This window comes from Antrostomus carolinensis, unplaced genomic scaffold, assembly GCF_000700745.2.
Source record: "Antrostomus carolinensis isolate BGI_N321 unplaced genomic scaffold, ASM70074v2 scaffold45279, whole genome shotgun sequence".
In the NCBI taxonomy this organism is placed as follows: Eukaryota; Metazoa; Chordata; class Aves; order Caprimulgiformes; family Caprimulgidae; genus Antrostomus; species Antrostomus carolinensis.
Genome location: NW_010338845.1, coordinates 23,922 through 38,877, shown reverse-complemented (window position 1 = coordinate 38,877; position 14,956 = coordinate 23,922). Strand labels below are relative to the sequence as shown.

The window sequence follows — 14,956 nt, the reverse complement described above, 5'->3', positions numbered from 1 at the left end:
ATTCCTGCTTAGAATTAAAATACAAACTTGTGAGTGTCTACCATAAGGTCTTGGAATTAATTTAAACAATTGTTATATTAGTGACCCTTAAATTTTAATAGACAAAATGTCCATTGGGAGAAATGTCTTTAATGTTTTTAATAATCTCAAACTTTTTAAACATCAGAAAGCTCTCTGCAGCTCTAAGTGTCTTGTTACTTTCAGTCTTTGCAGTATGATACTTAATCTTTCCACATGTCAGAACTTCCTTATATTGCCTGCAGATAAGGTTTTGCTTTTTTTTTTTTCTTTAATATTTGATACTGTTTGTTTCAGTTTAACTTTAGAAAACTCTAGTGACTTGTTTTATTTTTCCATTTGGAATAGTTTGCTCAGAGTTGAGCAAAATGACAATAAAATATATAGAGAATTCTGTGGTTTTTTTCTTCTTTATCTTTGACTGGAGACAGGTGAGAGAAGATCTTCTGATTCACGAACTTAAATGTGATGATCCCAAAATACTTTAATACAGCTACCATAAATTTTGCTTGTGGTTTTCCAGAAGTGTTACGTATGTTTCCTTGGGAGGCCAGTGATAATGAGATGCCATCCAGTAAATTCAGTAGCAGCAGTTAATAATTTCTTTTTCCTAATACCTAATTATTTTTTTCAGTTTTCAAGCTATGAATAAACAGTCAAATTAAGAGCACATAGGAGCAGCAACTGCATATTTCTTTATTTTCTGTGAACTGGTCTTTTTACATATACCTAACTAATAAAAACAGCAGCCACCCATAATATAAGAAATAAATTTTTAAATAAATTTGTAATATAAAAATGCAAATAATAAGAATTTGAGTAAAACTAAATTGCCTGTTAAAAGGTATGTTGTATAGTCTTGTTTTTGTGAGATGACATAACGAATCTAAAGGCTAAATATAGTTGAAAATGGTAAAATAATAATGCTAATCGATAACAATTCTCCAGTGAGACTGAAGAAGAAGGTAAAGTTAACAACATGCAATGTGATTGCAGTGAACTGTTGAAATACAGCTTTTTTGCATAGTGGTCTTAGTTTAACACTGGTGATTTAGATCATAGCACACCACAATGTCAAAGCTTCAGAGTCATTTGAAGTACTTTTTGAGAGCTCTAAATAAATGGATGTCAGAATGACTTACAAAACAATTATTCTGTCACTGTAGGAAACAATACAGAAGTTGCTGGAGGACTTGCATGTTTACCATGAAAATTATGTCTCAGTTCTGAGATGTCTTCATGTTTTCACATCTTCTCTTCCAAAGTATCCTTTGGGCAAGCAGGTGATGTATTTTTATTCCATTTTAGTGAAACATGGGGTTTTTGTTTCAAAGTATGACATCTGATTAAGGATTTATTCTTTCTCTTTGCTCACTGTTCTGCTGCTTTGCCACCTGCTTCTTAAAATGGAGATGTGCTTTCTTGCTGTAGGCAGAGGGCAACAGCATGTAGGTTTTCTAGTGGTGTGGATGATACCTTGTCAGTCAACAGGAAGGAGTTCCCAGGAGGAGGCGGATGCACAGATCAGCAAAAGAATCTGCACATTGACTTACCCACACCTGGGATTATCTGTATTCATTGCAGACAATTTGTACTCTTCTACCACCTTTTATCTTGCTAGTCAAATGCAGATGAAGAGACTGAGTTTTAGCAACCTTCTGTACAGAATGAAATGATAGTAAAGAAACAGTGATAATTGCTCTTAATAGCCATATTGCTCTAATGTCATTAAATCCACCTTCTCATGCTAAGCAATTTCTAGAAGAACAGTATCTTCTGTGCACGTGCACTTGTCTGTCAGTTCTCAATGTATTCCACACTGTTATTGGGATCTGTCCCCAACTACAAAATCAGCATGAACTTGTCCCAGTATTTGAATATTTTAGCTGGGGCATTTGTTTGGAGTTCCTCTCTGTCCTCTGTAGTTATCTTCATCTGTATGTTAGTTGTTTGAAACCTGGTGCAGAGCAACATACAGACTCCGGCAACACTAGGAGCTTAGTTCTGTAAAACACTAAATGCTTTCATTTCTTTTGCAATCATTCTGCTTCTCTGGGAAACAAGCTCCAAAGGAATTACGTATTACTTTGAAGAGCTTGTTGTGAGAGTTCTGCATTGCTTTGTTTGTAAAACACTTTATCTTTTCTTCACCTTCTGCATAACAGATCAGGGAGCTGCACTGTGCATGTTTGGAAAACCAAGTGTGGGAGACAAAGGAGTATGAGTCATCTCTTCAGCTAGCAAGGTGATTTTTTTTTTTTTTCATTTTAATACCAGTGTACACATGGAGAATATCAGTCATCTGTTATTCTGGAACTTAAAGCTGAAGATCTTACCTTTTTGCAGCTAGTTGTAGGATTGTTCACAAATATAATTGACTGTTGTTTTCATTTTGTCTTTCTGCTGTTTTCCATGAGACTCAGCCAGGTTCTGGTATCTCTTACGCCCTGAGTAATTATGCTGGAACCACTGAGATTACTGTGTGTGAATGAGAACATCAGTTGAGCTTTGTCTTTCAAAGTATCATTGTGTTAGATATTATCAACCAAATTATTAGTTTTAGTTGGCCTAAATTTTAATCTGTTGTGAAAATTAGAATTTGTTCCAAATGAGTAGCTGAGGCCTTTCTTATTTTTTTATTTTACTGCTTTCCCCTTGCCTCCTTTGTCTAACAGTTTGTACAGGGACTGAGTTAATTTTTTGTGTTGTTGTGAGATTAGTACTTCAGGAGAGCCTACACTTCTGTTGTCCGCCAGTAGTTAAAATGGAAAAGTCATCTAAGCCAATTTTCCTAATAGAAAAACCTTCAATTGCAACGTTGTAGCTACAGACTTTTAAACATGCTTTGTAATGGCAAGTGGCTGTTTCCTGATAGCTATAATCATTCAAATAATACATTGGTTCTGCCACACAAGGAGCTGCTGCAACACCATTGCCATCACTGCCTCTTCAAGGGCCTCTGAGCTGGTGAGGTTTGGTATGTCTGAGAGTAAAACTGAATAGAAAAAACATGTCATTGGTGGGTGGAGGATAACTTTCTGGGCTCATATACACAAGGAAACATACTCTTCAAACTGTACCTTTGGCATACTGAGTGGTTCTGAGGCATCGCCACTGCGCTACGTGCTTTACCCTCATCCCTTTGAAAGGATTACGTACTTGATTTGTCAGTTCTACATTCTTTTCTTCTCAATCCTTCTCTGACTCTCCTGAACCTTGACAGCATTCAATCACCTATCAATCCTTGCCTGCAGATGTGTCATTTTGCTTTCCTGTACTGTGTGTTCTGTACTCTCTAATAACTCTTGGCCATTTTTTCCTCTCCTTTTTTCCTCCTATGTTTAATGTGCTTTCTTCCACTCTGAATTCATCTGCCTCTTCTCCTGTTTTAAAAGTTGATGCTGCCATCAGATTCTGGCTTGCTCCCACTTTACTCTTACCTCTTCATCTCCCTCCTGTTTTTCCTCTGCTCCTGGCTCCCACTGTGGTAGCTTCTGTTAGAAATACAGTGATCACAGTCATTCCTTTCATAGATAATTTTTCTTCTTTTTTTTTTTTCCTTACAAGAGTTCTGTCATTTTTCTAACAAAACTCCTCCAACACAATTCCTTCAAATACTTGGGATTCCAGCTGTGATTATTATTCTTTTAGCTTTTAACTTTTTATTTAACTCTCTCTATTTTACACATAGTTCCTCTTGTCTCTGCTTTTCTGCATGGAATCTTGCTGCTGTGTTTTAGAAGAAAATTATAAAATGTGAACTTTCCCCTTACACTCAAAATCTTTTTTTTTTTCCCCTTGGTCAGGTATGGAAGTTATTCACTGTTCCTTAATATCTCTTGCCTTTCCAGGGGCCACATCATCTGTTTATATCCTTATGTTTGCCCTTTCCCATCCCTTATTCTTCTTTTCAATGGTTTTCTGGAGTCCAACTTTTTTCCTTGTATTTAGAAAGTAAAAAATAGAAAGGCTTTTGATCAGTTTACTTACTGGTTTGTAACAAAGTTTCTCTTTTGCCCTTTCTTAATCATGTTTGAATATGGGATTTTCAGTGGGTACATTGAGTTCCTTTTGTGGTTGGTTGGTTGTTTCTCCACTTTAGCCTTTCCTTGGACTGTCTTTTATCCCTTCTGCAATAAGTGCTCTCCACATAGATGGTGTTTCATAGATGGACCTACTTTTAGCAATCTAGACAATAGTGTTATTCTACTTCAGTCTAGTTGTCTAGAGTCTAAAACATATCATGGGGAGAGAGAAGGAGAGTGTTTGAGCTTTAGTTCACATTGGATTAATCCAGTCAGAAGAAAGATAAGATTGAGATTTTGCAGAGTGGGAAGCTAACTGGCTGGGACAAGCTTTTAGGTGGCAAAACTTTGAGGACTGTCTGACCTATTGTCTTCTGCCTAGATACTGTACTCTGGTTTTGTGTGCTAATCACTGATGCCATCTGCTTATCACAGTCCTCCCTTCCATGACTTTGTCATTTTATTGTTGACCAATCTCTGTTATCACTTCTTCAGATGATTCCCTACTCAAGCATTCAGAAGGATTTTCTATGGACTTCATCCTAGCTTATTTTCTTCTCTTTCATAAGTTGTCTCTGAATAATCAGAGACACATTTTTTTTTTTTTCCCTGTTTTTGGATTATCTGAGATCTTCCTTTCTGCTTTAAGCCTGTCTCCTAACTGAATTAAAATCTTAACCCCACCCTCTGATATCTGGCATACCTTGCAGTAATCCAAAAGGTTGAAAAGGATCCTTTATGGCTTCCTGATATGTAATAACTATCATCTTGCCTGTTCTTTAGGCCCTGTAATCCCATTGTTGTTGTAAATAAGGTTTTCTAAAACTTGCAGCTTCTTTTTGAATAATATTGCTAAAATAAATCTGTTCTTTTCCCATTCACAGATCCCCAGATCTGGTTATCATCTCTCCATCTTAGGTGTTTTGTTATTGCTGTGTTTTGTCTGGCCTGGAAGAAGGCTATCTTGTTTACCCATTATATTCTACAAGACAGTTTCAAAGTGTTTTCTAGCCTTTTGTGTGCTCAAGGTCACCCTTTCTGTTGTTAACTCCTGATGTTTTTCTGTACAAAAGAAGTGTATCTGAAGGCAGCCCCTGACTTGCAAAAATCCGTAACTCTGGATCAGATTTGAAACTGAAGTTTCAAATTCTAGCCTTTACCAGCATTTAGCATCAACTGCCAGTTAGGAACTGGAAAGTAGAAAATTGCCCTTCCAGACATCCACAAAGCTTCTCCAGCATCTTCTGAATTCTGCCTTAAATCTCTCTTAGTCAATATTTAGGTAGCTGACATGGAGACCCACTGCCTGACGCACTGATCACCATGATTTCATTTGTCATGCTTCCTTTTTTGTGTAGCTGTGGTTTTTTGTGTCTTCTAATATGCATAAACTATTAGCACCTTTGTTTTGTATAAGACAAAGTAGAAACACAAAGAATAGGCTGGGAAGGGCTCCTAGTAAGAGCAGCTATTACAAATGTGTGATTGTTCAGAACCAGAGTGTTTAGCAATGGGAACCTCTTGCACTGCATGAAAAAAAAGTTACATGCATGTGTAATGGAACTGGCATGATGCAATGACTGTAATTCTGGATTTCATTTATGGATATTTGCAAGGACTTGCTTTGATATCTTTTAAATGAAGATTCTGAGCCTGAGCAGTGCATGGTGACTTTTATAAAATGCCCTGGTACATAATTGAAAGTAAGTAAATGCTAGGCTGGAGTCTGGGCTAGATGATCTCAAGAGGTTTCTTTCAACCTTATTGATTCTGAGATTCTAGTGGTTAGGTTTATAGCAATTAAACAGAGAAAACAGCAATTCGGATTTTGTTTGAGGATCATTCTGAATCACAGGGAGTAATGGATTTTGTGGATGTGTGAATACATACTAATCTGATTTTCTTACCATTTCATTTACTGTTCTTGGCAATGAGTTATGAACCCTACTATACTTTTTTTTTTTAAAATCTGACTCACAGTTTCAGAAAGTATAACTCTCCAGCAACTGTTTTTAGTTAGAATATAAAAAAAAGCTTTAATTGTCAGTTCTGCAGGAAAATGTGAAGAACATCTATCCAAGTTGATTTGTTTCTTTCTGTTAATGACAGCAAGGAAAAAAATGACTTCACCGCAAGACTGAATGCTTGAAATTTTGGAGGTTTGCTCTTTTAGAAGGAGTTGTTAAAATTATTTTTTCACTTTTTTTTTCAACTAAGAACATTGAAAGCTATTTCATCATTCTGTGTTTCAACTTTAGCCAACAATTGTGTCTTTTAGGATGTTGAATAAGTCTGATTTGGTAACCATGCTTCAGCAATGTGTGGAAATTTTTGTGTCATCTTCTGGAAAGGAGTTTGATAAGACAGTAGAGAAGTTGAAGGAGTTCTTGACCCAGTTTGAGACACTAGAAGGTGGGTGTGTACCATCATAACATTCCACTGCAGATTATATGAAAGCTGTTTTATCATCTGACCAGTGGGTATCATTTTCCCTTGTGAGATCCTGTCATTGTATTAAACCATCATATTTTTCAGGATTTTTTTTTAAATACATGCAAAAATTAGGATATGTTTATATTCTTTATGGGTATGTGATTCATGCTTTTTATAAAACGGAAGAGTGATGTGAGATAAGAAATTGGACAGATCAGCAAACATTACTCACTAAATCTGTCATACATCTATTTTGAGCATTTTACCAGATGTTGCAATCATTAAAAACAAATATTTAACAGATAAAGACAGATATTGAAAGATAAATAGGAGCAGACTTCCTTATAACATGGTATTTAATCCAAATGTATATAAAGTTCTTTCACCTGCACTTTCAGTTAAATTCATGTAAGAGCTAGGACACCAAGTGCCAGTTGTCAGGGCTCTGCTGACATGCTGTAACTTGTCAGGCCCATGTATTTGATTGTTCATGGTAGAACACATATTTAAAAGTTTAGTAAGGCAAATGAGTAGCAGCCTTCTGTCTTTCAGAGGCAGGTTAACAGAAACTGCCATATTCCTTCTGAAATAGGAACATGGCGTATTCCAGCATTCTTCTGGAACAGGAATTTCTTTGCTTCCCCTGAACTACGGAGAAGTGCTCCCCAATGATCCCCTTTTGAAGATGAAGTGGTTATCATCTGGTCTGTTTCATGCATATTAAATGAAGTTCATTATCAATGTGGCTGCTACCCACCATTTGGACAAGTAGGCAATAAGCCACCAAATACAGTCTAAAATTAATTAGTCATGTAATGCTCTAGGGTTAACTGAGGCTTGTTTAGAAGAATTGGCTCTTGCCTGTACTATGTATTTTTTATTAGCTGTAGTAAGAGCAGGGCTGTGGTACAGGAAATGAGTGATCACTTTGAAAAAGCTGTCTATGTCACTGAAGATACCAGCACGGAAGAATCTGAACTATGATGGAAAACTTAAAGGTTCACCTAGTTTGGAAAAAAAGAATTGTAGCAAAATGCTTTTAAGTAGTTGGATTTTTACCTTGAGGGAATAAATCAAAAAGAACAACTTGGGGAATTCAGGGACATGCAGAGCTATAAAACAAAAAAGGCATTACTTATTTTCAGTTAGGATTTGAGGATGTTTTTACAAGCAGAGAAGGTCTAATGAATCCATGAATGATCTTAGTTTGTTTTCAGAGTGGATTTAAGCTATAATGAAAAAGTAAGAAGGGGAAGTTAAGATAAATTTTACATTTATAGGTTGCTAAGTTAGGTGACTTCTTCCTGTATGTTTCTGTGTTGATCTTCAGCGGGAGTTTTCATAAGTCTGACAGAAATGCTATATACCCTCATCTCCCACAGAGCCCTTAGAGTGAAAGGATAGTCCAATTTTTTATTTTATTTTTTATTTTTTTTAACAACAACAAAGTCCATCTTCCCAACTGCTTAATGAACTGGAAAAAATAAAACCATGAAGCTTGAGGAAACAAATATCCTTATGTTCAGCCTATTTTGAGCTGAAGGATTTGATAAATGTATCTCGGCATATGTCAGTGTAATAGTGGAGAGCGGAAGTTCTCTGTTTTGAACTCTGCAAGACAAATACAAATGTTCACATGGCACTGGAAAATAGCAACTCATTCTATGTAGGTCACCAGAAAGCTTTTATGTATTGCAATTGTCACTGATGATTGGAGCTTTACCTGTGATCTGTAGGTGGAACCTCCATCTTATTACCGTCTTCATAAGTAAGGCAAGAAATCTAGTTACCTTTTGTTTTGATATTGATTATCACTCATGCTGGTATTGATTGTGCTTTGTGAGTTTTTACTTCTTTGTTTTTACCTAAAAATTACTAATTATTGGTGCAATTGATCAACAGACTACATGGCTATGAAAACAAAATTCTGTTACAAATTCAGATGAGAATAAAACTGGACAATGAAATACCTTAGCACGGTTTTGGTTTGCTGCTCTGGTTGCAGTTTCTGGGTTAAGTAGGAAGAACTAATTTCTTAGTGGTTTTCTGCATGTGAGAAGGAAAAAAATATGCAGTGTGTGGCTTTTTGAACACTCCTAAAACATCAGTAGTATCTATTACTAATCTGTCCAACTTGCAAACACTGAGAGTATGACCTAGGATGACATAAGTGAAATTCAAGTGATTTGTAAGGCTTGTGCTGGATCTTTGCTCAGGGCTGAATTGTTTTGGTTACTTAATTACTGTTGGATAAGCTGCACTGCAGACTTTTTTTTTTTTTTTTAACAATCTTTTACAAGATGCAAGACTCAGAAGCTGCCTGTGTTCGGGTCTATGTGAACAAGTTACTGAACACTTCTCAGATTGCTTGGGTTAGGGGTTCTATATAGGTAGTCAGGAAAAGTTTACCCCACATATCAAACATCAGTTTTGTTCTAGTAGCAGAAGCTTTCCAAGAACGTGATGTGTCCGTGTCGCCACAAAAGGAGCTCCAGAAGAAGACAGACCTTTATCATCTTCAGAAGGTTAGGCCTGCTTAGGCTTTACTGACTAGTTCCTTATTCTAAGATGTAATTGTCCATGGTTAGTTCTTCACAGCTTGCTGGAGCTCTGAGTAAAGGTTGTGTGTAAGTAACTCTTCTTAAAAATGAATGAATAAGTACCAACTATGCATGTCAGGCCCACGTGATACTTAGAAAATTACTGAAAATATATGTCATAAACTAGGATTTTAAAATACAAATTAGGGGGGTTTCTTCTTATTTAACTTGTAAATTACACATTCTGCCTAACACATATTTCTTTGGATTTCCCAAACTTCTGCCAGTTTGAGAACTGAATACAGTGGCCTAAATAAAAATAACTGCAGGATCACACTTTCAAACATCATAATGAAGACATGCCAGCAAAGTTTAATTATAAATGTTAAACATATAGATTGTGTTCTCCAGAGAATAACTACCTCCCATGTAGTTTTATGCACCACTTTTTTTTAAAGACTTTGTTGGAGTTGAAGGAATCAAGGCGGTCTAAGAAACTGACAAAGTTTGAAATGCTTCGTTTTGAAGTTGTTGACTATATAGACAGCCTTGTAAGGTGAGCTTTCCAGTTTTATATTCCTGCATTAATTTGCACCATAAATTGCAACAGAAATTTTGCTAAAATGTTAACAAGTTAATCTTGTCAAAATTGTGTCTTGGTCCCTGCGGTATGAAGCATGCTTTTTTTTTCCCTTCCTATTCTTTCTTTGATGAGGGCTCTAAAAATAATAATTTAAAAACAAATCTTTTCCATAGATTAGCAGAAGTAATTTGCACATGAATTGAACAACTTATTTTGGCTACGGAAAAAAGAGGGGACTGGGTATATGTGGCAAAATAAAGTCAAGAGTTTTTACCCTAATCTTTGCTGATCTGTTCTACTTATGGAACTGTATAGATGTCAAGAGTGATATCCTATCCATTTTGGGAACTGTTGCGGTGAGCAAGGCATGGCAGATAGGGTTTTGGAGGCAGCTCTGTAGCAGAAAAGGTGAAAGGCTTGGGGTGGGGGAAGAGATGAAGGCACTTGTTAATTATAGAGCCTTGCGGGTGGAGGCAGAGAAGCTAACAGAAAGTGTGACTGTGCCAAGAAAAAAGCTTCAGATGTAAAGACAGAGATGAGCAGAGGCTCATCAGGAGGCCTCGAGATGTATAAGCAAGATCTGTGGAGTAGAGTACATGACTGGTGTTAGCATTTCAGCTGCTGCCCTTATTTTTGAATTTGTCAGTGGCTGAGCTAGAGTTCTACACTAAACCCATTAGATGCAGAGTTGATAATAACTGACTTCCCTGCTTAAAGTTTATTTCATTGCTGTTCATCTCATTTTTATCAGTACTGGTTGGGAAACGTATATTCTTGTAGTCTCTGACTGCAGTAGACTTCTGTTGTTTCTCTTAAGGTAAAGCTTGTATCTTCACTCCTTACTTACCCCCGTACCTCATGTTGCTGTTTCAGAAATTACCTTGTTCCTGCAGACCACAAGACTCTGCATGAGATAGTGTATTTCAACACAGCCAGTGTTCTCCGTGAGCACTTGAATGCTGCCCCAAGGATTGCACTTCATACAGCTTTAAATAACCCATACTGCTACCTGAAGGTAAGAAACAAGCGAGTCTTTTGTGGTGCAGGAGTGGTTTGTGCAGGCTGCACATGAGGATGGTGTGTAAGGCTTAGTTCTGCTGTGCCGTGGAGTTTGGCACACGTTCAGCTGCTTTTCAGAGAACCAGCAAGTTAGTGTCGATAAGCAACTGGGGACTTTGCAAAGAGCTAGGGGATCTGTCTGGCTGAAATAAAGAAGCTAATTATGGAAAGAGTTCTGTATGGGGAATCCATTTTCCAGAGACTGTTCTAGTCGTGATCTTTGCTTTCTCCTGTAGATGCAGCAGAAAAGTCATTATGTCCTCCATTACAAATGGGATGACTGTCCATGGCGAAAAATAAGTATCTGTGGCTCTTTCCAGAGACTTTCTTTGCAGGGCTGGTGCTTAGTCCTCACTGTGTTGCCTTGCTCTAAGGTGAAGGCTCTGTTCAGGCCTAGTGATGACATTAACAGTAGCTCAAGTATAGCATATTTAAAGGGATCCTTTGTTCTTCTTTTTACATTTTTTTCCCTATCTGTTGTGTATTCATGTCCTGTCTTTTCCTAGTCCGAGAAAAGGATTGTCATGGATTCTATTGGTTAACCCTGCCCTTTTCTAGAGAAGCAAACTAGCCCCTTTCCCACTTCTTTCGTAAGTCAAATTCACAGGATGACTGAAATAAATAAATAGAGCAGGATTTGGAAAGAGTTGAACATACATTTCTGTGTTTTGTACTTGATTATAGACGCTACTCGGAGTTATTCTCATGCCCTAACATTTCCCTTAAAAATCTGATCACAGTTTTGAAGAAAACATTGGTTGTAGCTGTATCAGTGATGATATGTTACTTGAGTCAAAGCCAAGACTTATCAGGAAATACCTGATAAAGATCAGTCTTTGAAATCGACAGCCTGATTGATACTGGGTTTGTTGGCACTGTGCCCCTGTTTGAATGAGGGTTGTCAGTTTTGCTGTTTGCAGGAGTTATTTCTAAAGCCACTTGAAGAGCTTATTTGTGAAAACAGTAGTTAGCAAGTGGGCTGCCATTAAAGAGACCTCATGAACCTCAGTAACGTATTTTTAGAAAACCTGTAAAAATATAGATCAGGAGAGCTAGCAAAATCAATCTGCTGATGTGTTTTATAAGTATTCTCTTTGATGAGCTGACAGTATTTAAAGCCCTCTGACGTCCTGCACTTTGTTCTTTAACATATTTCCGATGTTTTCTGAGTAGATTGTGAAGGCTTGGCGTAGTTTCTAACAGCAGCAGTATTGGCTGAGTACCTTGCTTAGCATTTTAATCCATGTGAGTCAAATAAATATTTTTTTTTCTTAATTGTATCCATGACTTCTGCATGGCTTGTACTTTCCTGGGCCATGACCAGAGCAAAGTTCTCTAGAGCTGTTCCTTCCAGAAGGCTAGGACAGAAGAGGATCTGCTTCAGCGGAGTACTAGCAAATGATTAATATGAGATGCATTTCGTACAAGAATCTAGTCCAGTTATTTATTTAGCAAAATGTGAACCAAGGATTGTACTTATTCTGGAGAAAAAACAAAACCAAAACTACAAAAAAAGTGTAATTTTGTTTTAGCTGATCCCTTGAAAATTCAACAAGTTGTAACTTGGAATAGCAGCAAAGCACTGCTTAGTATTGTGTCAGCACAAGGAAATCTGATCTTGGATCTTCCTGGGGTTTAGATGGTCATGCAAGTTTTGTTCTTGACCTTGGGTAAGAAGTACAATATTTCACATTGATCTCAAGGAATGAGCCCTGTTACCCATGAAGATACTTTGATTGCTATGAAACGAAAACCCTCGAGTTGCAATTAAGGTCCCGTATCAGGGAAAGGAAATACTAGCATTTGGTCCTTGGGAAAGACAGTAACACGGATTCCAGAGCAAAATGCGAGTCTGTTCTCTGTCAAGCCTCTGGGAGCAGGGTCAAGCAAGAGAAACCCCTCATCAGCAGTGTTCTGAGTTGTTCCCACTCCCGTACTCTTTCTGAAACAGCACCTCTGCGCTGTATAGGTGGTTTCACAACTGGCTGCTTGTTCTAGGGCAGCTTCCTGCTTGTCAGTCTAGTTATTTCCTCTCGGGGACAATACGTGTGTGTGCTGCTGCCTCAGGAAGCTGAGGTCTCCCCACACGCAGCTGCAGGTCCCTCCCGCTCTGCTGTACAGAGTTGGCCTAGTTAGCGCAAGTGAGGCTGAATTCCTTCAGGTGCCACCAGAGACCCCGCAGTGACAATCACCAATATCCTTCCTTGATCATTCTTGGCATGTGATCCAGCTAGATACTGATCTCTACAGATGAACCTGTTCTAGGAGAGTGCAGTTGCTGTAGAAATTCCATCCTCTCTTGGTTGTAATAACTGTCCTGGCCTTATGACTAGAAGATCAATGCCAAGTGTCCAGCAGCACCTGAGCTGGCACATGGGTGAGTGGTAGGAAGCCACAGAGGTAGGTGAAGTAGCAGAGGGGAGAAGAGAAAGGTGTAGGATTATCCCTGTGAGCAGTGGTGAGCCAGTAAATAAGCCAGAAGGTGTAACTTCACCAGTTAGTAACACAGTAGTAGCTGAAACTATTATGGTACACTCACCGAACTATAGTCGGGTAAAGTAATGTCTGGATTATAACATTTTGAGGGTTTAGCCACGTTACTCTGAAATCTGGAGACCATCTGGACTGAACTGACAGACATTAACCTAATGTCTGCAGCTCTTTTGTTCCTTGTACAGAGCAAATAAACTTGTTAGGCTTTCTGGAAATTGTGAAATGTCTCGTAAGTGCTAGAGTCCCATCTGAATCTGAGTCTCACAAATTGCAGGGATTGATTGAGGTCTATGAAAGGTAAGCTAGAGATTCTTGAGCAAAGTTACATTCTTTGTCCAACTTTCTTTCCTATCTTGAAGAGCATTTATTTATGAAAGTAACCTAGCTAGGGCTTTACAGACTTCCCAAAAGTAACTTGCATATTTTACTAACATGGAAAAGAATTTTAGCAAAAATTTACACAAACTGAAAGGAATGATCAGTGATTGTTCTCATGTTGCAAGCTGGCTTCTTACAGTGCGTGAAACTGAAAACTGGAAAAAAAATATACAAAATGCTGTAAATTTCTGCAGCTTTAGAGACTTTTGCTTCTGGCTCAAGTGGCTTTTTTACTTCTCAAGTAAATGGTTCGGTGCTGATGACCTGAATTTCCCAACATGTAGAGGAGTTTGAGAAATCAGACTTTTGCTTTTATAGGTGCCAAGTTTCAGTCCAGAGAGAAATGACTGTTACATGTCAGAGATAAAACTCTGAGACGAGAGAAGCCATTTTGCTTTTTAGTACACCTGATAGATCTAGACTAAGACTTCCTCTTTCCTTTTGGGGGAGTGGGAGTGGGAAGGGACAGTTTTCTATTTTCTGCATAGTACAGTCTGAGGCAAATCATGACTAGCTTCTTTTCCTGGATCCACAGAACAGAATATTTCTCTCCGATATGTAAATAGAACTAGCAAAAGAAATGGAGGAAAGCCTAATCAGAAAATCACTCAGTAGAGTAGAGACTGCTTAAGTGTACAGAACTGTAGAAGGAACCCCAGGAGTGAAGTACCTAGGTGGATTTTGTTGGTTTTGGTGGGGTTTTTTTTAATGGTATGTTTTCTTATTTTCCTGGTTGTGTACACACAACCAGTAAACATTTGCTTAAAATACCTACTATGTGAATTTCGTTTCCTGAAATAATGTTATATGTAGCCTGGAGATTGTTCAAGATAAAAACTGATCAAAGTTACTGCCTTTTTTTTTGTCAGAATCAAGCTTTGAAAAGTGATGGAGGAAGCATTTCTAACAAAGCCCCTGATATATGCATAGCATATAAGCTTCATTTGGAGTGTGGCAGATTGATTAATCTCGTTGACTGGTTAGAGGTATGTGACAATGCAAACAGTGCCTTTACCTGCTTTCAGTATTCTGATTTATCTGTATGCTGCATGCCTGCTTTTCTTTAGTGCCCCTTTTGACAGCTTAAATTATTGTAGACCTCAGTCCCTCCTGCGCAAGAACACCCAGTAACTCCAATCACCAGCCCACAGAGTCTTCCTGTGACTACTGTGAATCATTTATTTCCAGCATTATTACTCTGTGATGAAAATCATTTACTTCTGCTTCTGTTTTATATTTGGCATAGATCAGATTTGCTGCTTCACAAAGCCACCTTTCCCCCCCACCACCTTTGGTTTTAAGTATTCTGTGACATGTTTATGGAAACAAGGCAAGTGCTGCTGCTTGGCATGTGAGGGGCTCTTGGAGAGAATGCTTGTGCTAGGGAAGAGCAGAGGTCCTCCTAGCCTGATCCCCATCTCATAGGG

At 38.0% G+C, this 14,956-nt stretch overlaps 1 protein-coding gene across 2 annotated transcripts in view; it reads left to right on the top strand.

Annotated features, from left to right (window-relative positions):
- ORC3 (origin recognition complex subunit 3) overlaps positions 1-14,956 on the top strand; it is a 32,621-nt gene that overhangs the window by 15,726 nt on the left and 1,939 nt on the right. The window contains exons 12-18 of one of the 2 annotated variants that reach the window (XM_010175638.1): positions 1,185-1,301; positions 2,184-2,263; positions 6,322-6,455; positions 8,922-9,001; positions 9,475-9,572; positions 10,473-10,614; positions 14,399-14,515. In XM_010175638.1, the coding sequence (XP_010173940.1) occupies positions 1,185-1,301; positions 2,184-2,263; positions 6,322-6,455; positions 8,922-9,001; positions 9,475-9,572; positions 10,473-10,614; positions 14,399-14,515 (768 nt within the window). Of the gene's footprint in view, positions 1-1,184; positions 1,302-2,183; positions 2,264-6,321; positions 6,456-8,918; positions 9,002-9,474; positions 9,573-10,472; positions 10,615-14,398; positions 14,516-14,956 lie in introns of both variants that reach the window. The other variant, XM_010175637.1, reaches the window with a different exon arrangement.